Source organism: Panicum virgatum, chromosome 6K (genome assembly GCF_016808335.1).
Source record: "Panicum virgatum strain AP13 chromosome 6K, P.virgatum_v5, whole genome shotgun sequence".
Taxonomy (NCBI): domain Eukaryota; kingdom Viridiplantae; phylum Streptophyta; class Magnoliopsida; order Poales; family Poaceae; genus Panicum; species Panicum virgatum.
Window position 1 is genome coordinate 46,634,623 of NC_053141.1, and position 22,020 is coordinate 46,656,642.

Genomic DNA, 22,020 nt, shown 5'->3' on the forward strand with positions numbered 1-22,020 from the left:
GGCCCATGTATAGCTACTATATTACCCACTCTTTTAAGATTTGGAGGAATACACTGAAATTATCCTCTAGCAATCTCTGCCAAATATCTCCATGGATTCGTGCAGCACTGAGTGTGTCTGCCGATAAAGAGCTTGCGTTGGCAGTTTGGCACCTCCTTGAGCGCCACCAGCCCAAACGTGTTCATCTCTGCCATCAGCTTGTTGATCTTGTCAAGCACCTTTTTGAGGTCCCTGCTCGCCTTATAACGGAACACAAGCCGATTCTTTGAGGTGAAGTTGCTCGGTACCTTTCTTGCCGTGGACCGGCCGCTCTCGGCCTCACGACGTAATGCCTCGTACTGGAAGTCATCGAGGACATCGTCGGCCTGGTAGGCGGCAGCCTTGAGCTCCTTCATCCACGTCCGGACGGCGTGGTTGGTCTCGCTCTTCGCCTCAGCGTCAGCCAGCAAGGACTGCACGTACACCAGGACCAGGTGGCGCTCGAGCCGGCGGCGTTCCTTGTCAACGCCCCACATGCGGGTGACGCTCTGCACAAGCGCGTCAGCCGCCTTGCTGACCACGCCATGCACCACGGGGAGAAGCAGCGATTCAGCCATGTTTCACTGCTCGCAGGCCTTCCTTGCACCTCCTCGGGCACAGGAAGAAGAAGCAACAGCTGAATGAAACAAACAAAGAAGAAACTTATCACTAGGAGGAAAAACACACACTGATATTTCTGGTCGTCAGCCTCAACCAGTCAATTCAAGATGGACCGAGGCTAGCAGGTAACAGTGACGGGGAAGATATTTTAGCAGGATGCACGCGCAAGCTGACTGATTTGTGTCATTGCGTGACAATAATAGTGCTTAACTGATTGCATCGGTGCCCACAGCTCAATCAATCGGTCGGCTTTCTGTGTCACGAATCAGAGGAGGAACAGTGCAGACCAAAACAAACCACAGGCACTTAAGCTAAAGGCAAGCTCACTCTCTCGATGTAAATGCAACACATCCAGTCAGGCATTTCTACAAGCATCCCGAGTGCATGACTAAAGGAGAGCTGAGCGGAGGCAAAAGAGAGAATGCGACCTGGCAGGTGCGAAGCACAACTGCACAAGCAGGTGCGGCCGGCTTGCTCGGTGCAATCCGGGGGTCGGGGCCGACGCCGACGCATCGCAAGACAGGCCAACGGAGGCGCGCGGCGTTGGCGTCGCCGAACCGAGCAGTCGAGGCTCTAGCTGACTAGCTGGTTAAGCCTCATCTTCATGGCAGAAGGCGCCACTCAGCTAATGACAGCACACACTGCCACCGATGACCGCCTCAACGTTGTTTACCGGTTACAACTGCGCAAATGCCACTGAAATTTGCTTTTACAATAGATTTTGTAGAAAGCTACTAGTTAGCAGGCCTGGGAACGGATCGTGTGAATCCAAGGGCCGGAAGGGTCTCCAAAATCATGGGCTTGCATTTACAAATTTTTTACGGGCCGAAAATACACAGGATCGAGTTTGGATTGCATCGGCCCGTGAAAGAGCTGGGCTGTAGACATGCCCGAGTCGATGATCAAGGATCGGCCCGAGGATCCTAAATGGATCGTGCCCTTCGCCGTATACTACGCGGGCCGAGGGAGGTTGGGTCGGGCGGCGACGGGAGACGGGAGTGCGGCGTGCGGCGTCACCCTCGGATCATCCTTCTCCTCACCCCCGGATCCTTGCGCTGCGCGTGCAGCGTGCGGCGTCAGGAGGAGAAGCGGGAGGAGGCGGGGGGCAAGCGCCCCGGCGGCGGCGGAGGGGGGGAAGCCGAAGCTGCGGCGGCTGAGCAAGGCGAACCTGCAGTCGCTGTCGCTGCAGGACCTGTTGCAGAAGCTGGAGACCACCAGGCTGCACGCCTTCACGCTGGACGAGCTCAAGGCCGCCACCAAGAACTTCTCCGCCACCAACTTCCTCGGCGAGGGCGGCTTCGGCCCCGTCTACAAGGGCTTGGTCGACGCCCGCCTCCGCCCGGGCCTCCTCGAGCCCCAGCACGTCGCCGTCAAGTACCTCGACCTCGAGAGCAACGGCGTCCAGGGGCACCGCGAGTGGCTGGTAATTTCCTGTCCCTCCTGTGTCAATTCAATCTGAATTGTCCCTCCTGTGTCAATTCAATCTGAATCTGAATCTGCCTCTGAATTTTTCTTCGGAAAAGGTAAAGGAAACCTGATGAATCTGTGTCAAAATCTAGAGCAATATGATGTATACATCTAAAAGATGAGTAGAAAGCTTTACTTGTTTCACATGTCTTATTCCTAGGACAGTAAGGTACGTATGTTACTTCTTTAAAATGGATTTTCGGAAGTGCAGTAGATTTCCAAAAAATTAAGACCAATAACATTCAATTCTGACAGATCTCTAATCAATTCAGTTTCCAAATATTTTCCAGTAAAAGACACTAAAAGCATTAGCTATTAGTGCAGCAAATCTATACTTTAGCCAATTACAGTCCCAATTTGAGTCATGTATAGTTCAGATTCAATGTTAAGTACTTCTAGCTATATACTTGCACAAGACAACAACTGTGTATTTCTAGCTCAGTGAAAACAGCAAATTAAAGGGGTTGAAAAAGGTCGAATATTACTCGATACTTGGGATGTAGGTAGATCTAAGTACCATTACCCAACACATCTTAAATAGCATTGATAAAATTTGAGATGTGTCAATGTGGATAAAAATTAAGATATGTCTATGTGGCTCGTGAGTGATGCAGGATCATGGATAATTAACAGATGCAACTTCATTTTTAAACCCTAAAACTTTCAGCGAGAAAAGCCAAAGTCAAACATCTCGCACGCAACTAAACCCTAACTGAATTAAATTCTGCAGGAAAGATGAATTGATGGGTAATAAAGCATTTCGTACCTGTAGAGTCAGTGCACTAGTATGCTTGGTCACCAAGAAATTGGTTAGATTAACAAAATATGCCAAGCAGGAATTGAACAACAGCAACCAAACAATAACCTGAGTTCTTATTATTTAATGTCCAGTAGCTATTAAGTGCCAAATTCAGTTCCACTTGGAAATAATTAATTAATTTGTACTTGGGTACCATGAATTTGTGCTTTTATTATGTTTCATATTACTCATTGCTAGCTGTATAATAATATCCAGGAATGCTATCTCTTTTACAGTGTCTGGTATTATGGAAAGAGTTTCATCAGCAACCGCAGCAGCAAAGGTTGAGGATGCTATATCCACAGATCAGTCAGGCAGGTCAGGGAAAAAGAGAGCTAAAGTTTGGGCATATGTTGACACGGAATTCATTGATGGAGTGGAGAAGGCTGTCTGCAAGTATTGTAAGCTTCAGTTATCTTCTGTGTCAGGGAAAGGAACAACTCATTTGAACAGGCATATTGCATACCATTGCCATCATATCCCTCAAGAGGACAGGGATAGATTCTTGGCATCTTTGAAGAACACGCCTGGTACAGAGAATTCTGTATTCGATCCTGTGGTATTCAGAGGACTCATTGCAAAGTATTTTCTCCATGGTGAGGTTGCATTTCGAAAAGCAGATGATCCTACTTGGAAAGAGATGATAAACTATTGTCAACCTTCATTCCATTGCGTCGGTCGACAAACAGTTCGTGCAGATTGTATGATGTTGTATGAAGAAGAGAAATTGCAGCTACAAGATAAGATCACAAAGTTGAAGTCTCATGCCAGTTTAACAGCTGATTTGTGGTCGTCTAACCAAAACTTGGGGTATCTTGGAGTTACAGCCCATTACATTGATGAAGAGTTTGAGCTCCAGAAGAAAATCATTGCATTTAAGCAGATCTCTTACCCCCATAACTCATTTGCTGTGCAAGATGGGATCACTGCTTGCTTAATGGAGTGGGGTTTGGTTGATCGCGTGTTCTCAGTGACTCTAGACAATGCAAGTGTGAACAATAGAGCAATCAGAGACTTGCGTGCTGCTCTAGGTCCGCAGATGTTCTTTGAAGGTGAACATCTACATCTCAGATGTGCTGCTCATGTTCTCAATATAATGGTTCAAGCAGGACTGCAAGTCATTCCAAATGCAATTAAAAGGATAAGGGACATTATCAAGGTTGCCACCACTACACCTTCACGGCTGCAAACATTCAACTCAGTCGTTCAGACCTTAGGTCTCAGAGGCAAGTCAGGGCTAGTTCTAGATGTTCCCCACTGTTGGAATTCGACATATGATATGTTGCATGAAGCTTTGAAGTACAAAGCAGCCCTCAACAGATTTGCAGCAGAGCAGTTTCAAGATTGTCCTAGTGAACTAGACCGGCAGGACGCTGCATGGCTTCATGAATTTCTAGAGCAGTTCAGTGATGCTACAAAAGCATTTTCTGCGGATAGGCACCCAACAGCTCACATGTTTTTGAAGATGATGATGGCAATCCGAGATGAATTGCTTGATGAGGCGTGGAATGCCAATTCACTGCTCAATGAGTTGGCGGAAGCTATGTATCTCAAGTTTGAGAAGTATTGGACTGCACCTAGTATCATACTTCTTATAGCTACTACACTAGATCCATCGATGAAAGCTGACTTTGTCAAGTTCTATTTCATGACCGTTGAGAGTGCACAAGTGGAAGAGAAGATGAGAGAACTCATGCGATATTTGAATCAATACTATCTAGAGTATGAGAGGATTGTGAGGAACAGTGGTGGTCCTGTCTTTACTTCACATGAAGAGGAAGTACTAAGTCAGGGCAATTCGAGTTCTTCTTCTGGACTTCGTGGCAAATGGCGTGTGGAACTTGCATTTGCACAGTTTTCATCACAAAACTCGAGGACTCGCTCAGAAAGAACTGAACTGGACATTTATTTGGATGATCCTAGAGTAGTTGTGAGAGCAGGAGAGAACTTTAATGTTCTGGCATGGTGGAAAAAAAACGCAGATGCTTATCCTATCTTGGCTCTGATGGCTAGAGACTTCTTGGCAATTCCTGTAAGTACAGTGTCCTCAGAATCTGCCTTTAGTTGTGCTGGAAGGATACTTGAAAAAAATCGGACTTCTCTCTCTCCAGAAACTCTTGAAGCATTAGTATGTGCGAAAGACGGGTTGTTTTGCTTGAATGATGCAGATGAAGGTAAATGTCGTATTTGAGATACATTTTGCAAAGCTGGTTATGTTTATAATAGTGGTTTAATATGTTTCTTATTCATTGCAGGTCAACCATTGACTGGACAACGTATGTTTGAATCAGATGAAGAAGAAGATGCTGATTGACAGGTTAGTGCCCTAGCTGTTGGTTCATGAGAGAAGTTGAAATTGATCTGTAGTTGTACAGTTTTTGCTATATCAGCATGCTGTGTTCAGCCACTCCCAGACTGTATCTCACAAAGTTTTTGTGATTGCAGAACCACTGTGTTCAGCCACTCCCAGACTGTGGTTGTGTGCCCAGGCTGCCAAACTGTTCTCTACCAACCTACTGGTGGGAAGGCCAGGCTCACCGAGGGGTGCTCCTTCGGTCGCAAGGGCGATTAGATCATGCCGTCTCTTAATGGGAAAAGAGAGAATTGTTGTTTTACTACTTTCCCAAGATATGTACTCGTTGAGGATTTTGAAAATTATTATGGCAGTTTAGCATGCCCTGGCAATGCTTTTGTAAACTTGCACTTGCTTGAGCTTAGTTACATCTACTTGAGGTTCTGTTTGGCTTTGCTAAGGGAGTGGCAATGGCAGTGAAAACAGTTGCTTGCGTTTGTTCCATTTAACTGAAATTATCATTTATTTAGTTGACTTGGCCCTTGGGTAATTGATTCCATTTAACAACTGATAGTAGCTGGTACCTCAAATGATGGGAGTCTGGTCTCTTGCTGAAGGCAACTTTGATTCACTGCGTCAGATTGATCTGTAGCAGATCATGGTTATTTGGATCGGCGACAGAAAAGACGTAGCATTTTTATCAGGAGGTTTGAGTAGAGGCTAAATAGAAGGGCCCAAGGGCTAAGTTAGGATCGCGGCCCAAGGGCTGAGTTAGGATCAGGAGTAGGAGTAGGATTTTAAATAGAAGGGCCCAAACTGGATTAGGATTATAAATAGAAGGGCCTAAATTGGATCAGGATCGGCACCTGCCCAAAGAAAATGGGCCGAGCTTGGATTAGGATCAGGCCACGGCTTGTTACCAGGGCTAGTTAGTGGTATTTTGCACAAATTTTCAAATAAGACGAGTGGTCAAATTTAAAATAAAAAAATTCAAACAACATATAATTTAAAACGGAGGGAGTATAGAAATTTTCTTTTACAATAGATATTGTAGGAAACTACTAGTACTTTGGCCTTGTTTGGTTTCCTTCCAGACATTCTAGAACACGCAAGCCGAAAAGAAAATCTTCTATGCATGAAGTCTATTTGAAAAAAAAATTACAAATAAAAAATTATTTTACGAATGAGTGTAACTTTTCGCGACAAATCTAATAACGATAATTAATTGATAATTGACTACAGTAATGCTACAGTAACTATCCTCTAACCACGCAGCCAACACCCTAAATTCGTCAGAATTTCTAGCACAAGGGTTCTGAAATTAATTTTATAAACTATATTTGTTTGACACCCTTAATTAGCGGTCAAAGTCCTTCCTAAGACTTACTGAAACCAAACAGGGCATATTCGGATGGCTGAGTAGATCATGTTCGCACAGCGGAAAGTTTAGGCGCTAGTATCCACTAATCTCACAACAGCCCAATCCAGAAGACAGCATGCTTAGAGAAATATAAGTAGTGAGCTGCCAGCTTTAAGTAGGCAGGGATGCGAGCAGCTAAACTGCAACTGAACCAAATCCCGTTCATGTTTTCCGAACATGAATAGATGGAAATGCAGGAGACGAGCAGCACCAGGTGAGAATCACAGCCGAGAAGTTGGGAACTCTGATGACACAGGTCGAGTGTTCGTTTTCCAAATGTAAACATAACGGAAGATCACGCCAAAGGGCTTATGACGACACTACCACTTCATTCAAATGCACCACAATACAAGCACAGACAGGTTACACAGACGCAAAACTTCCGCAGCCTTTTTCTGATTCTGGGGCTCGAGGATTTCAGTACAGCTTCGTCGAAACAAGGCCCCTATTCAGGGCAGGCGCTGCGAAGAATGGTGCAAAAATAAATCTAGAATAATTTAATCATGGTCGTCTTCAGCATCGACCGTTTCCACACTTCCCTAGAAGGTTGCCACTTTCATGGTTCCCTACCACTTCACCACCCTCAAAAACCAGCTGGATCTACAGGCAAAACAGCAAAGTAGTTATGATTCATGCAGAGGTTGTAATCAATATAACTAGCACGAGTCTATTGTAGATGACAGGTCCGACACAAGGCCAGATGGGTAATTGAAGACAGACACAGCATGGCGAGTACAGCAAGACCAACTGGTGTTGCAAAAACACACACCACATTTAGCTATTAACAAGTCTATGCAAGACATGATAAACCAGATGGTCGTTGGAACACCGACACAGCAAGGCAAGTACAGTAAGACCAACTGGTGTTGCAAAAAAGCACACTACATCAGCTATTAACAAGTCTGATGCAATGCACGATAATATGTTACAGCAAGCTGGCACAACTGTTCGCAAAAGCATGAAGGAAAACATTTTGAAACTTTGTTATAGAACCAAATTTTCAAAAACAACAGTACTAAATACTATACTATATTTTAGCTGATTCTAAGCCTTTGATGTGCCATCTCAATTGAAGACCAACTATAGTAAGGCTAAGGACAAAAAACTGATGCTAGTGGAGAAGAAAAGGAACCAAGTAAATAGGAAACTTCACAGCAACCATGCACATAAGGATCTAGATGTCCATCAAAAGAATATATTTCACATACCCACTTCATCTTCTGGAAATGTATGCAGCACCAGTCGACCTGAAACATAAAAGAAATTTACAGCCTGTCAGCGTTCGGAAGGCAAGCTAAGGCTGTGATATCAAATCATGTCAGGAATGGACTATACCTCCCCTGTTGCTTTCCGCCATAACCATGTCTAATATTACTTGCACCTTTGTCATGTCTTACTCCATTGACAGCAGCTGTGTGCATGGATGGCTGCCCAGTTTGAACTTCATCTAAGAACCCATTGTCTTGGGTGTTTCTTACTTTGCCTGATATTGTTACATCGCTGACCCCCTGAATGATGTTAAATTGATCTGTGAATCCATTTCCAGATGGAATTGCACTTGATCTGGAATCAACTGCAGGCCCTCTCTTTTGCCGAGTGCTTTGTGCCACAGGAGTAACAGCAACAGAAGGTAACAACGATGAGTACGGGGCAGAAGATGCTGTAGCGGCAGCAAATTTTGCAGCAGCAGTAGTAGCAGAGATGATCTGTTGTGCTCCTTCACGAAGGTGAATGAAGTCTCCCTCAATCACAAAGAGCTGCACAAGCAATTAATATGTCAGATCCACAAACTATCTAGTATTGACAGATTGACTATGCTGCATGAAAGCACACCTCTGGATGACTAGCCACAAAATCGTCCAGCTTCCCGTATTGCTTCTTATAGTCATGCCAGTGAAGAGGAGCCAACATTTTTCCAAGCCTATTTGGCAGCTGACAAAAAAATTGCACGTGAATCAGAATTTATTCTCTACCCTAGCAACTTAATTAGGATGAGAAGTAACTCACAGTTGTACTTATTCTGATTCCACCCTCAGGACCTGCAGGAACTGCCCGTACGATGCAAGCCAATAAAGATCTCTCATCTAGGAGAGCAGGCTCCTTTGATATATGAGGTAATTGTGAACCAAAACCACCCGCAGCTGATTTCACTGTGTCAACCTGATTTACAACATTAGGATTGAATTCTGCTGCATTATTTTTGAAGTGAATCTGGGTAGCTGACGCAGAAAAATTTGAATGTTTATGCTGCTTCCTAGGTACAGGCTCAGGTTGCTTGTCAGTTGCAACTCTTTCATCCTGGTTGTCAACAGGGAGCTCAATGTGAGATGCTCACAAAAAGAATGAAAAGCCAAACAAGAAACACATAGTAAAATAAAAACCTTTGATTCAGTCATTTTCTCTTGATGTTCAACCATCCCAGTGCGGATGTTCACATTTGATGGTGAATCCTGTTCTTTGAAGGCCTTTTGCTGCTCATCATGGACTACATGTTCAGCTACATTCGTTTCCACAACCTGTGATGTTTTCTGTTTTTGAAACAGAAAATAGTAGCAGGGACTATTACGTAAGTTCACGAGCTGATTCAAAATTGCAGAAAAAGCAAGCATCAAGCAAACGACTAACCATAAGTTCATGAGTTGATTCTGCAGGCACATTAGCAGGACTCTGTTGTTGTTTCCCATGGGCATTAAGATGATCTGGATGGCTAGTCTTACTTGGCTTAGAGGACAGCTCATCAGTATTATTAGCACCTGGCTGTAATGAAGTCTGGTCTGATTGGGATGGTTGATAGTTTGTTTCATCTTGTGGCTGTGAGACAATTTGTACTTCCTAAATGAAAATAAATTCAATGCAAAATAAGGATTCGCACACTTTAAATTACGACGTGCAAAGCGCTTCAAAAATGTAATTACCTGCTGATTTGCCCAATGTAGGTTTGGTTGAATTGTAGATTGTGACTGAAAACTGCCAAATTGAGGAACACCAGAGTTGGGTGAAGCTAAAGGTTGAGGAATACCTTGATGAATCATAAAAGATTGCAACCCAGTAATATGCACAGGCGGAGCATAACCACCTATGCCCAATAGAGAAGACGGAATGGGTACAGCAGAAGCATTATTGCCCTAAGAAAAAGAGTGCACGTCTTGTAAGTACTTTGTAACAACAAAGTTATGTGTTAAATACAGAAAATACCACCATAATGGTCACTGAAAACATGAAGTTCAGAAAATAAGGACATAAGGTACTACAGCAACAATAACTGAAGATAGAAAGGACTCAAGAAACAGGTAAGGTGGAACCGGAAAATAGAAAAGAGAAAAAGGCATAATGAATTGCGGTGAACTTAAGTCAACCAACAACAGTAACTATTGAACCTTCACCTCTAAAAGACAAATATTCAAATTGCTTACTGAATTTACTTGAAATAATCAATACCTTTACAGAGACATCCGCACTTCCATTATTTTTCAGTTGCTGGTTGCCGTCTGCTGTAGCACTACCATTTGAAGCCACGCTATTCGCTATGCTTTGAACAAATGATGATTCAGCTGACCCCTCCCGAGAAACTTGCAGACCATCTTTTTGTGCACCAGACCGTTCCCTTGCCTCAGTTAATTCTAGTTGAAGTTGTTGTATCGTATGCAAATATCCCTGCTGCATTTCAGCATACTGTGGAGAAACAAGAGGAAGAAGTGAAATTCTAGTCTAACAAAGGGAATATGACAAAAACTAGTGTAATATAGGAAACCAAAGCACATATGAATACTGGAATGGTGTTTTTGAGCTAAAGAAACTTACCTGCTGCTGGGAACTAATCCAATATTGATTAAACTGCTCCATGCGCTCACGTAACTCAACTTGTAGGGATTGAGACTGCAAAACATCCATATCTCGAACTTGGGCAACCCAAGCATGGGCTTCTCTCAACTGCTCGTCTTTGTAAAGAATGTTCTCTTGGGCAACCCTATGCTGGAAAAAAAAAGGTGATCATTCATAAGTGCCTGGATTTAGAATTACAAATATTTTTAGTTTGAGAAGGAAATCATGCAACAACAAGTATATTCAAGAAGGAACTCTCTTATAACTAAATTACATTTTCAATGTTCAGGCACCAGTATAAAAAACTAAACAAAAAGTGCTATAGCCTAAGATTCTCAAGACAATAAGCAAGTATACCAACAGAATAATTAGATACATGCAATTACACAGGATGTGGAAGTATTGGAACATATTACAGAGCTACTTAGCACATGCTATCAGGATTGTTGGTTGTTGCAGTAAATTCATTTCAGACCACTAGCATGTTAATTATTTGAAAATTGGAAGGTACACAAGCTTTTGTCAGAGAGAACTTGCAAACTAGAACAACACTCTATCAGAGATGAAATGTTCAGTTTTAGTAGCAAGCTAATCTATTGACAGTATTACCAGAGAAGACAAGGGCTGCATAAGAAGAGTGAAATGGAGATGAATACCTGTTCCTCTAATGCAATGAACTGGCTTTCTTTTTCTCGCAGATGTTCTTGGAGATCATGAATTTGTTTCAGATGTTGTGCTCTTTCAGCTTCAGAATTGTCACGTTCCCTTCTGCAGGAAATTAGAAAAAAAAATGAGGATACGTTTTATTTTGCAATCAACTGTTGATTGTGAAAACTATGATTAATTAAAGGAACAATTTCCGAATTGTACATGAATACGTGAAGAAATCTGTGGGCCTTTTTTTCTACTGAGATGAAGGCGGTCAGTTGGCTTGCAATAGAACCAGCCTGTCAGAGCAACTTAACAAATCCACAGCACATGTGGCACAGAAATTTGAATGTTGCTTTTCAAATTATAAAGGTGTTTTAACTCTATGAAAAACTATTCCAAGTAGTGAAATCCGGTTCTATAACAAGCAATTTCAGACATTATGAATAGTACCTGAAAGTTGCCAATTCTTTGGTCTGTTCTCTAAGAAGATCTTGATTTGCCCACACCTGACAAAACAAAATGAAAAAAAGATGCCAGATATTTTTCATCACCTCTTACTGTGAATATTGCAGCATGTAAGAAGACCTACTGCTTGATGATCAATCTTCAAAGCATTCAATTCTCTATCCTTGTCATTGAGTTTCATTTCTAGCTCTAGAATGTACTGCTCCCGCTCATGCAGTTGATCCTGTTCAATCCGAACATTAAATTTAGTTTCGAATAAGGGCTAGAAAAACGCAGGTATCTGTATGAGCATACTCCATGTGTCACTGACATAAAACAAGGTAAGAAGCAAAAACAGGAAATCAAAACAATAAGACTAGTGAAGTTCCAAGAAGCCACCATATGTCTTTATCATTATAGAAGGAAAAAGGAATCCACCAATAACAAGGAATCATGTAAATGTCTTGAGCATCAACTACTCGAATTTGTTCATCAGCATATCAACACGCATAGAACAACTTAATCATAGCATAAATCCAACAAAGCACTAGGAAGCCAATAGTGCTACACACTCTCCACCACTAGGAACCTTACTGTAATTCAACCAGTTAAAGTTACTTCGAATTCCTGCCCACAAGGCCACTCAGAAAGACACAAGTCATGAAAAAGACAGGCAGTACTAAACTACAGCCCTAGCAACCATTTATCAGTACTCCCAGCCAACTCATCAGCGATCAGTAAATCAGCATGTGGGTAACAATCGAGTCCATGAATGCAAAGCGGAAGGTACAACCTTGAGCTTCGCCGCGGCCGCAGCGTGCTCCTTGGCGGACGCCTGGAAGCTCTGCTGTGCCTCGATGATCTGCGGGTGCGCGATGGCCTGCGCTCGCAGCTCGATCTCAACCTGCTGCAGCTCCTCCCGCTGGCGCACGACGCTCTGCAGGCGCTGCTGCAGGATGTCCTCGCTGAGGCCCCCGCTCCCGTCGATGGTGATGGCGCAGAAGTCGTCCAGTCCCCCCGCTCCTTCCTGCGTCCACAGCACCCGAAGCGGTCACCCATGGCGGAAACCAACCGGGGGCACGGGAGGTCGAAGAGACAAAAAAAAAAGGCTGCATTTCTGGGTGTCCCGCGTGTGAGCGAGCGAGCAGGCACGCACCTCGTAGATGGCTCGGTCCTCCGACTGGCCAAGCTTCCCGTGGTCTGCGGCGTCCTGAACAGCAAGCAACAGCAGGGGTTATGTGAGTAGGGTAGTGCGACCGGATGATGGTGGGGAGGAGGGTTTTGTGGTGCTGAGGGGGCGAGAAGGCGACGCGGGGGAGGCCTTACCTCGGCGCCATTGGAGCGGAGCGGGGCGTCGGGGACGGCGCGCCACTCCTTGCGCGCCGCCGCGGTCTCCATCTGCGGCGGCGGGGGCCGCGCTCCCTGCCCCGGCCCTCCTGGCGGGATCGGGATCTGGAAGAGCGGCGGCTAGGGTTTTGGGGGGCTCGGCTCGGCGCGGGGCCGGCGTGGAGGCACGAGGGCGGCGCGAGGGCGACGATGGCGGGGGGCTAGGGTTTACGCGCGGGGGAGGGCGGCGATCGGGGGCACGGGAATTGGGGTGGGGGATTTCTGCCGGGAGGGGGAAGTGGCGTGCGATTGGGGGAAGGGAAGAGGGGAGGGAGGCGACGAGAGGGAGGAGTGGCGAGACCTGACCCGGGGAGAGTGGACGTGTGCGTGTGTCGTTTTTGTAGGAGGGCGATCATGGGCGACGGCCGCCGCCGGGCTTCTTCCTCTTTTGGTGGGTTGGGTGCGTTTCAGGTGAGTTTCATCCGACACCACGAAGGCCCACGTTGCGAACCAGCAGCAACTCTTCCTTCTTTCCTCGGCCACGAGAGAGCCCACGGCGTGTTGCACAGCCCACGAAAGCCCGAGGGGCGAACCAGCAGCAATTTCTTTTCTGGGCCGTAAAAGTTCCAGCAAAATACCAGAATGGGACTGTTTGTGCTTACCGAAGGACTTTGGTGGCCTAGAGATTACCAATACCAGAATCTTTAATGACGCGCTGATGCTGAAATGGGTTTGGCGTCTTTTACCGTGTGTTTGGTTGCGGGATCAATGGGTTGGGTTGGATCCAACTCGGATTTTGGGGACGGAGCCGACTCATTCATTGTTTGGTTGTACTTCTGATTTTGGGGACGGAGTGAACCCATTTCATGTTTGGTTGAAGGAATTGGGAATACGGATTGGATGTCATGATAACACCGTTAATGAGGGTCCCACTTGCCACCAATGGACCCCACCTGTCAACCTCTCACTTTTTTCTTTTTCTTTTTACTTTTTTCTCTCCCTTATCTTCTTCCTCCTCCGACGCCTCCAGGCCGACGCCGCCCGCCCGTCGTCCCCTCCTCTGCCTCCAGGCCGGCGCCGCCCGCCCGTCGTCCCCTCCTCCGCCTCCAGGCCGGCGCCAATCGCCCGCCGCCCTCCTCCGCCTCCTGGCTGGCACCGCCCCCCCCTCCACCCCTCTCCGCCTCCTGGCCACCCCCCCTCCGCCTCCTGGCCGCCAGCCGCTAGGCCTCCCCCCAGCCGCCGCCGGCTCGCCTCGTCCTGCCGCCGCCGGCTCGCCTCGTCCCGCCGCCGCCGGCCGTCTCGCCCCCCTCCCCCCGCCGCTGCCGCTGGATCCGTGCACGGCCAAGCTCGGGGCCGCCGGATCCACGCGCGGCGCCGGCCCGGCCTCAGCTCCTCCACCGCCGCGGCCTCAGATCCTCTGCTGGGGCCGGCGCCGCTCGCTGCGGGCTCCTCCGCTCCCCCGCCGCCTCAGGTGCTCGCCGGGGCGCCGCGTTGGGGGCCGAGCTCGGGCGCTCCTTGCTGAGCTCGGGGGCGCGTGGAGAAGAGGACATGATGGCGAGAAATGCCGAGAAATGGGGGTCAGCTCCGTCCTCCCGATTTTGGCGGATGGAGACAACCCGCATCTAGTGCGAATATCCCCTTGCGGGTCGGCTCCATCCCCTGCCGCTCTCCAACCAAACACCCTAAAAAGGGGTTCGACCCATCCGGGTTGAACTCCTCCCACCATCCAAACAGACGGTTAGCTGACACATAGGGAGACATGTGCTGTCAGCTTCTCAAAGCAAAATATTTCAAAAATTAACCTTTTATTAAAAGTAAAGGGGGCAAAGGTTCTCAATTCTGGAAGTGTTCAGAAGGTCAGGAGTAGCATAAATTTTGGGCTCACAAAACAAGTCCTAGATGGAAAATCTACCTTGTTTTGGGATGACGTTTGGCTGTGCGAGATTCCTTTGAGACTTGAATTTCCCAAGCTCTTTAACTATGCAACTATCCGCTCTGCGACAATTGCAGAGTACTGGACGGGGGGTGAATGGATTATTCCATTCCGTCGTACCTTTGGAGCTGATGACTTAGTTGCCTGGGAACAGCTAATGGACAAACTTAGGGGTGTTAGGCTACAAGGGAGCAAAAATTACCCTGTATGGATACTATAGAAGTCAGGCTGCTACTCAACCAGGTCAATGTACCGGTTCCTCTCTCATAGGGGTGTGATCAACAAAAGAATGGAGCGACTCTGGAATCTAAACTGCCGCTAAAACTTAAAATATTTATGTGGCTAGCCATTCAGGGGAGGATTCAGACTGGGGTTAAAAAAAATGGAAAGGTGATGTTAACTGTAATCTTTGTGCTTCACCCGAAACAGTAGATCATGTTCTCTTTCAGTGTGTGATGGCCCGTTTTGTTTGGGCTAGCTTCAAAGAAGCTTTGGGGTGGGATAGAGTTCCTACTAGCTTAACGGATATATTTGATCACTGGATTCCTCTGGGGTGCAAAGATTATGAGCTTAAACTCTTTACTTTTGTGATTATTGCTTGGGCTCTTTGGGTGTCGAGAAATAAAATCTGAATCCAAAAATGCTTTCCTGATTCTCCAATCTCGATCCTTTATAAAATCAAGTTCTTCATGCAGAGGTGGGCGGTGCTACTACGGGCTACTGATCGGGAGGAACTGGCGACATTCTATTCAAGCTTGGAGACGTGGGTGAAGAGCTTCGAAGAATTAAGGCCCCATTGCTCGGAGGATTGGAGTTAAATTTTGTTCCTAGTCAGGCTGCGCCCTGACCTCGGTTGTCTTGCTTTATTTTAGCTTCTTGTTGTTTCTTCGTTTTTGCCTAGTTGTTACTGTAAGTTGGTGTCCCTGTAAACAACCTCTTATATGCTTTCTATAAAAGCAGGTATCCTTTTTCAAAAAAAAAAAGTTCCAGCAAATGGACCGTACATCCATCTCCAGGCATATTGCGAAACAACTTTTCCAAACACTAGAACATTAGGCGCGCGATGCGCGCGCTACCATTTAAATAATCAAATATCAATAAATCGAAGTAATAAAAATGTGCAATTAAATATAAATAAAATGAAGGTAATAAAATGTGACAAAGTGTGTATGGTATAGGATCAATACAAAATCACAGCATATGGTAACACTGCAAATACATCGTTAACATGCTTACATTTGAGCAGCGTGGGTACACCATCCATCACAGTTATCTATCCAACATATGAATCATGAATATTATAGAGAGCACATGCCATCCTATCCATCAAGTGTCTGTCTAAAAATTTGGAGTATTAATATTACAACACAACTTAAAACCATGACTACCCCAAGTATTTGAAACATTAATACCAAAGCACATCCAAGCATCAGACCACCCTATTACATGGCTAACACTTCAACATGCTGCCTATTGTTCAACATCTACCGCTGAAGACCCTCTTTTCAGAGAAGAAACAAAGGCAGCTATCGATCTCAAGTTGAACGGTCCAAATTTATTTGAGCTAATATTCTCGGCAGTAGCAAGAGCAACTGCGGGCCTGGCATCAAATACAAGCAACACAACGCCACCAACGAATATAAGCCAGGAGACACGCAAATGACCATCACATCAAAAGCAGCAGCAATTGGTGAAGTTCATGAAGTTGAACATGGCAGCCAATCAGGCACCTGTGATGCATGAAGCATCAATAGGTAGAGTTTGTTGACAGAATGTAAATCACAGCAAAAATGGCAGCTTGAGTTTGAATATTGGATAGAGTAATTGGTTAAGTACATATGCAAGTCCCACGCCTAGCGCAACCTCTTCTTCGACGCCGCACCCACGCCCTGGTTGAAGTAATCTCTAACGAACGAAATCAGCACCATCGGCTCGTGCATGAGATTGGGCAACGTCACTGCTATTTATCCACTGTCGGATCTTCCATCAACGGTCAAAATCGAGCACAGAGCAGGCAGGGTCGATTCTCAAGTGAGTAACCCATACTAACTGACACCAGACTGGAAAAGAAAATTAGGAAGAATTAGGTAGAGACATGTTTTGATGAAGAAAAAAAATGACATGTGGGCTAAAGTAGTCTACATCTCGAGTTCAATTAAATATCTAGTTAGCATGTCGCCTCATAAAAGGTATCTGTCTAAAATTGGGACAATCCAATCTCCACTCGATCATTTGTATGGTTCATCTAACTCAACCTGCTTGCTGTGCTGCAAACAAAAAAAAAATCAAGTTGCCTGTTGCTTGATATCCAACTATGATGTTTACGGGACTATACGCATCATTAAGCAAAAGGGTTAGTATTACCTCATGATGGCACACCCTGCAGGCAAGTATCTGCAGCGAGAAACAATACATGGTGTACTGCAGATGGAAATGTTGTGCCTGTAGATAACCCCATGTTGGATTGGACACTGAACTGAAGAAAGAATACAGGAATGTTGTACATCATCCCCAAAGCACAAGGTTGAAGCATTTGAGTGAATCAAGCACCCTGAATTGTGCTATTCGCCGAATGTCTAATTACATTCAGATAAAATCCTCGTCTGGAATTATTCATTACCTTCTTCAAGACATTCTCACAGCTTTTCCTGCTGACCAGAGAGGAGAGGATGAACACATCCACACCCCTGTAGCAAAGAGGCCTCAATCTGCTGTGACCCTCCTGACATGCATACAAGGTCAAGCTGAATCAATGATTCGCAGAAGAAAGAGAAAAAAAATACTTGGGTAGTTATCAGCATCACTGAACTGCCTCAATCTGCTGTAATCTGATCACGCTCACCTGCTGTGTCCCAGAGGCCCGAGTTGACAGTGCTCCCATCCACCGAGACATTGGCACTAAAGACAGTGGGGATGTAATCCTGCAAAAGCACATAGAAAACCACACGCCCTTCATCGAGGGAGCATTGTCAACTTGGGAAATGTTGATCATGCAACTGAAGCTTTTCAACTCTTGAGAAATATTGATCAGCTTAGCTACAAATTTTCAAATACATCCATTATGCTTGCATTATGTATCTAGTGTAGCAGTGGTTGATATAGCATGTATTTGATTAACACCAATTTTATTTTGTCCATTGAGATAGAACCAAGGTCGAGACAATAATAGTAGAGGCGATACATGGTAGGAACATTGATTGAGTAAACCTGATCAAATACACAAAGGCAAAGCACAGGCTGTGTATATGTATGTAACAAAAGATAGTCCAGAAAACTATACCTCGTTTTTAGATTGTGTAGCTCTTAGGATTAAAGTTAGAATTTGTGGTCACGGTCAATCTACTTAGGTAAGCTGAAGCTGTGAGCTCTGTCCATATATATAACCATCTAAACAAAGCACAGGTTAAAGTTAATAGTAGAAAAAAGGAAGATGCAAGAGGACACGTGAAATTGTAAAAAGAAATTGATCCACTGGTCATCTCAGTTTTTTTACACTGTTTCTTTGATATATCAATCTTTTATGCTTCTGTGACATGCAAAACACAGTTATTGAGCACAACTGCGTGTAGCACTAAGTTTGTGCCCTACAAATTATCTATTATACCTCAAAATTAAGAGTCGACAGATATAATTCATTAAGTATCAAATGCATGGTATTTTTGCTTGAAAAAGTTACTGCTTGAGGAAAAAAGAAAATTCATTTTTTTCAGATAACATGGTTACCTTAGCTAATCACAGTAGTTCATTTTCTCTTCTTCTCCGTCTCTGTTTTCCTTCTATCATCAAAACAAAGTGCCTTCTGATGAGCTTCAGGTAGTTACATATCTTGATTAATGGCAAGGATTCTTTGTTCTGCAGAAACATGAGCATAGTTATTTGATTATTTTGTTGAAACCAGCTATCATTCTTGCACAGATATACCATCGAGGACATGTTATCCATCCCATTCCCGTGCAGCAAGAGAGATAAAGAAATAAATTGGTAATTGGTTAACTCAACATTGTTACGGCATGCTCTTGATGAAAATAATCAGATGGATTCTGAAAACCGAAACAAAACGAGCAGTCTGACTATCAACAACAGAAGTAAAAGAATGGGAATGTAGTAAATCCAACGCCACCTTTGCTCATGCAAATCCAATCAAGACTGGTACTGAATCTGCATTCCATTTTCTTGAAACCAGAGCTACCCAAATCCAAATCATATCAAGATGAATCAAAATGCAGGAATAAAGGGGCGCAGATAAAGAATCGAAGATTGGAGTAAAATGGAGTGGATGGGGAGTCAGTATCAGCACCCTAACCGTGGGGAACTTGCAGGGGCAACAGATGAGCATGCAGGTCTTCCCCATGGCGCCGTCGGAGGAACGCCTCCATCCGGAACACGGAAGCGGCGGCGACGGCCACGGGGACAAGCACCCATGGCCGGACAGCCGAGGCCACGGCGGCCCCACCACGCCAGGTCCCTCTGCTCCTTCGCACCGGCGTCCATGGTGCTGCACACCGGATCTTGCGGGGAGGAGAGGAGGGGAGGGGACACCACCGCCGCCTATGAGAGAGATGCGAAGACTGGCAGCTAGGGTGTGGATGGATGGGACGGGGATTTCGGGAGGGGGGAGGCGGAGGCGGGGAGGCAGAGAGCAGAGAGGGAGATAGAGTGAGGCGGCGGCGGCGGGGAGCAGGAGTGTAACACGCTAGTGTTAATTGCTTAAACCGCTAATTATGGACTTAAGCTCATCGTTAGCGTTAATCGAGTTCGCGCGGAAATTTTGATTTAGCCGTGTTTGATCTCGTTTTTCTCAATGATCCGAGCTTCGAATCAACTTGCGCCCAAAACAAAAGTTGTAGACCTTCTAAACCTCTACAACTTCTATTTTGGCCAAATTTCATATCCCAATGTAAAATTTGGAGCTTTGGACGGTCAAAGTCGGCTAAAAATCACTCAATTTTGGTCAACTATGCCTCCAGTGCCCCGCCGATCTCGACGTCGGCGTCGCCACGCGTCACGCCGGCGAGCACATCGCCGATTAAGCGCCCCCTCTGCCGCGTCGATCGCCAAGTCCATTTTCGCTTCTCCGTCCCCCTTCCCTTCCCCGTGCGGAGCACGCAGTGGTGCAGAGCGAGCCGCCGCTCGCCGCCGGCGTTCGTGCCGGCCAAACTCGCTGCCCCTTCTCGATTCCCCGCACCCCAACCATCCTCGCCTCACCCCGCACCTCCAACGCCCCTTCCCCGAGCCGACCGACCCGCTCCCCGGCCGAATCGGCCTCCCGACCACCGCAGCCGCCATTGTTGCCGCCCGAGCTTCACCCCCTCCCGTCGAGCTCCACCTTCCGCCCTCCCTCAGCTCCAATCGAGCCCCCGGTGAGCTTCCTTGCGACCCACTCATGCTTCCCGAGCCGTTCCCCTTTCGATCCCGGCCTTGCCGCCGCCGGGAACTTACCGCGCCGCCGCGGCCGCCCGAGCGCAGGCCCCTGCCGCGCGGCCGTGCGCCCCCGCTCCGCAGGGCCACCTTGCTCGCTGTCGTGCCCGGTCCGCCGCCGGCCGGGAACGCCGCCGCCGCCGTGCGCCCGTGGCCACGGCCACGGCCATGGCGTGCGCGCGAGGCAGGGGAGGGAGATGGGCTGGGCCGGCACCCACTGCCATGTGGGGCCCGGCTGTCAGCCCCCTTTTTATGTTTTCTTTATTGCTATTTTAGCTGAAATCTTCCAAAAATCGTAGAAAAATACAGAAAAATGCTAAAAATGCAAACCAAATTTTGTTGAGTTTCATATATCAAGATCTTTAGAAGAAAAATACTCTTATAGGTGAAATGTCACTTTTGCCCCCGCTACAAATTTGGGTTGTGTTTAAGCTAGTCTTTTTGATACCGGTTGTTCCGTTACTCTAAAAATTATGAAAATTATTAGTAGCTTACTCTTTGCATGTGTAGTTCACTGAAAAATTTTCAGGTGCATAGCCTGTGTGCATGTTCGTGGATCTGTTGTTGTTCAATTTATAATGCTAGGGCCAAAATAATTTACTTTCTGCTTTGTATCTTTTAATTTTGGCTTGGTTTCAGCTTAACCTTTGTTCTTGCAGTATGATCAAAATAGGTTACCCTTGAGAAATATTTGGTTCTGATTGCTTGTTCGTATTGAATCTTTATTAAATCGTTGTCAAGTCGTTTCTTTCTTTTAATTGGCGTATTGCATCCTGAGTACCTTGCATCATTTCATTGCACCATTCTAACTTTTGCATGGCATTTTTTTCATACGTTAGACCCCACGAACGAAGTTGTCTACGAGCTGATTGCTGAGCCGGTCCAGGAGCCGCAAGCAGAAGAGCAGCACGAGGAAGCCGTTGAGCACGCCCCCGAAGAAGCTGCTAACCCCACTGACCTGCAAGGCAAGCCCCGGAGCATATCCTTTATTTTAATTACTCCATGTTATATTTAAAGTATTGTGCATTTACGTTCAAGGAATTGATTGGAACCATAGATGCATAATCTAGAATACCCAGTGTCTTTACTAGTGCAGTTATCGCTAGCACCGCTATGCTTAAGTAAACTCGGTAGAAGACGGGTGATTTCCTGTCACCCGCGAGATATAGGGTTGTTACTTCAGGCAGTGTTATGAGAAATAATGCAATGAGAAGGGAATTGGAGACCAGGCGGAGGGAAAGTTGGACATGGTTGTTGATTAAAAGAAAGTTGAGTCTCCGCCTGTGTCGATTGAGGGCCGTTCCGTTGTTGGCCCTTTGACTGAGGATTGAACAGTACTAACCACATGCCGGAAGTAGGAGGTAGTCGAAACTGGTAAGCTAATTACCTAAATTGCGTCGGAATCTGAGTCTCGACCTGCGGTGCTGGGTAGGGTTAACGGATGATGAAGTGGCCCACGGGTTCACCGGGTGTTCGCACGTGCGGGGCTCATCATCCGGGTGTTTGCGGGCTTGATTCAGACTTCGGGGTAATTATGGGAACAGTTGACGTGTGTGGCCCGATGGGGTTTTCACGTGTCGTGTGAGTTAGGTCCACCTTGTGAGGTTAAATCGGATCGATTCGCCGTGACTCGCGGATATGAGAGTCTTGGTCAATGCGTCGCATCGTAGTAAGGATTGGAAGGACAGAAAGAGAAAAGATGGATTTATGTTGATGTTCTTGAAAAGATAATATGATTAACCATGTATGCTCTAGAGAACTAGGCAAATCTAGTTTCTAGCTATCAACACAATTGGAGCTAAAATATT

General features: G+C 46.0%; 3 protein-coding genes across 17 annotated transcripts; all 3 read right to left on the reverse strand.

Moving 5' to 3' along the window:
- LOC120713069 (putative disease resistance protein RGA4) lies at positions 1-1,314 on the reverse strand. 2 transcript variants are annotated; one of them, XM_039999049.1, is made up of 2 exons: positions 1,068-1,314; positions 1-655 (listed from the first exon to the last, which is right to left on the reverse strand). In XM_039999049.1, the coding sequence occupies exon 2, from the start codon at positions 594-596 to the stop codon at positions 60-62; it is 537 nt and encodes a 178-aa protein (XP_039854983.1). In that variant the 5' UTR covers positions 597-655; positions 1,068-1,314; the 3' UTR covers positions 1-59. The 2 variants fall into 2 exon arrangements, with proteins under 2 accessions (XP_039854983.1, XP_039854982.1); XM_039999048.1 differs by having other exon boundaries at positions 851-1,314.
- Positions 1,315-6,844: 5,530 nt separating this feature from the next.
- LOC120713071 lies at positions 6,845-13,228 on the reverse strand. The gene is made up of 16 exons (XM_039999051.1): positions 12,862-13,228; positions 12,692-12,745; positions 12,329-12,562; positions 11,681-11,779; positions 11,542-11,597; positions 11,097-11,208; positions 10,420-10,590; positions 10,057-10,290; positions 9,534-9,743; positions 9,244-9,450; positions 9,000-9,146; positions 8,626-8,916; positions 8,452-8,550; positions 7,954-8,375; positions 7,827-7,865; positions 6,845-7,218 (listed from the first exon to the last, which is right to left on the reverse strand). The coding sequence occupies exons 1-15, from the start codon at positions 12,931-12,933 to the stop codon at positions 7,832-7,834; spliced, it is 2,442 nt and encodes an 813-aa protein (XP_039854985.1). The 5' UTR covers positions 12,934-13,228; the 3' UTR covers positions 6,845-7,218; positions 7,827-7,831.
- Positions 13,229-16,454: 3,226 nt separating this feature from the next.
- Positions 16,455-19,472, reverse strand: LOC120713072. 14 transcript variants are annotated; one of them, XR_005691178.1, is made up of 7 exons: positions 19,098-19,472; positions 18,518-18,646; positions 17,637-18,181; positions 17,415-17,516; positions 17,159-17,270; positions 16,937-17,056; positions 16,455-16,854 (listed from the first exon to the last, which is right to left on the reverse strand). XR_005691178.1 is itself a non-coding variant. In XM_039999053.1 (5 exons), exons 2-5 carry the CDS (start codon positions 17,685-17,687, stop codon positions 17,023-17,025), a joined length of 270 nt encoding a protein of 89 aa, XP_039854987.1. In that variant the 5' UTR covers positions 17,688-17,715; positions 18,075-18,511; the 3' UTR covers positions 16,461-17,022. The 14 variants fall into 14 exon arrangements, 2 of the variants coding, with proteins under 2 accessions (XP_039854987.1, XP_039854986.1); XR_005691175.1 differs by having other exon boundaries at positions 16,937-17,061; XR_005691176.1 differs by having other exon boundaries at positions 16,461-17,061; positions 17,637-17,715; positions 18,075-18,181.
- Positions 19,473-22,020: the final 2,548 nt, after the last annotated feature.

Bases quoted from the DNA above. Each gene is read 5' to 3' on its own strand.
- LOC120713069 (XM_039999049.1), bottom strand. From the start codon at position 596: ATGGCTGAATCGCTGCTTCTCCCCGTGGTGCATGGCGTGGTCAGCAAG.
- LOC120713072 (XM_039999052.1), bottom strand. From the start codon at position 17,786: ATGATCAACATTTCCCAAGTTGACAATGCTCCCTCGATGAAGGGCGTG. The intron at 17,237-17,414 runs GTAATGAATAAT...GGTTATCTACAG, and splicing joins GTGAGAATGTCTTGAAGAAG to GCACAACATTTCCATCTGCA. The intron at 17,062-17,158 runs GTAATACTAACC...TTTTGTTTGCAG, and splicing joins GCAGGGTGTGCCATCATGAG to CACAGCAAGCAGGTTGAGTT.
- LOC120713071 (XM_039999051.1), bottom strand. From the start codon at position 12,933: ATGGAGACCGCGGCGGCGCGCAAGGAGTGGCGCGCCGTCCCCGACGCC. The intron at 11,209-11,541 runs GTACTATTCATA...AATTTCCTGCAG, and splicing joins AAAGAATTGGCAACTTTCAG to AAGGGAACGTGACAATTCTG. The intron at 8,917-8,999 runs GTTTTTATTTTA...GTTGACAACCAG, and splicing joins AGAAAATGACTGAATCAAAG to GATGAAAGAGTTGCAACTGA.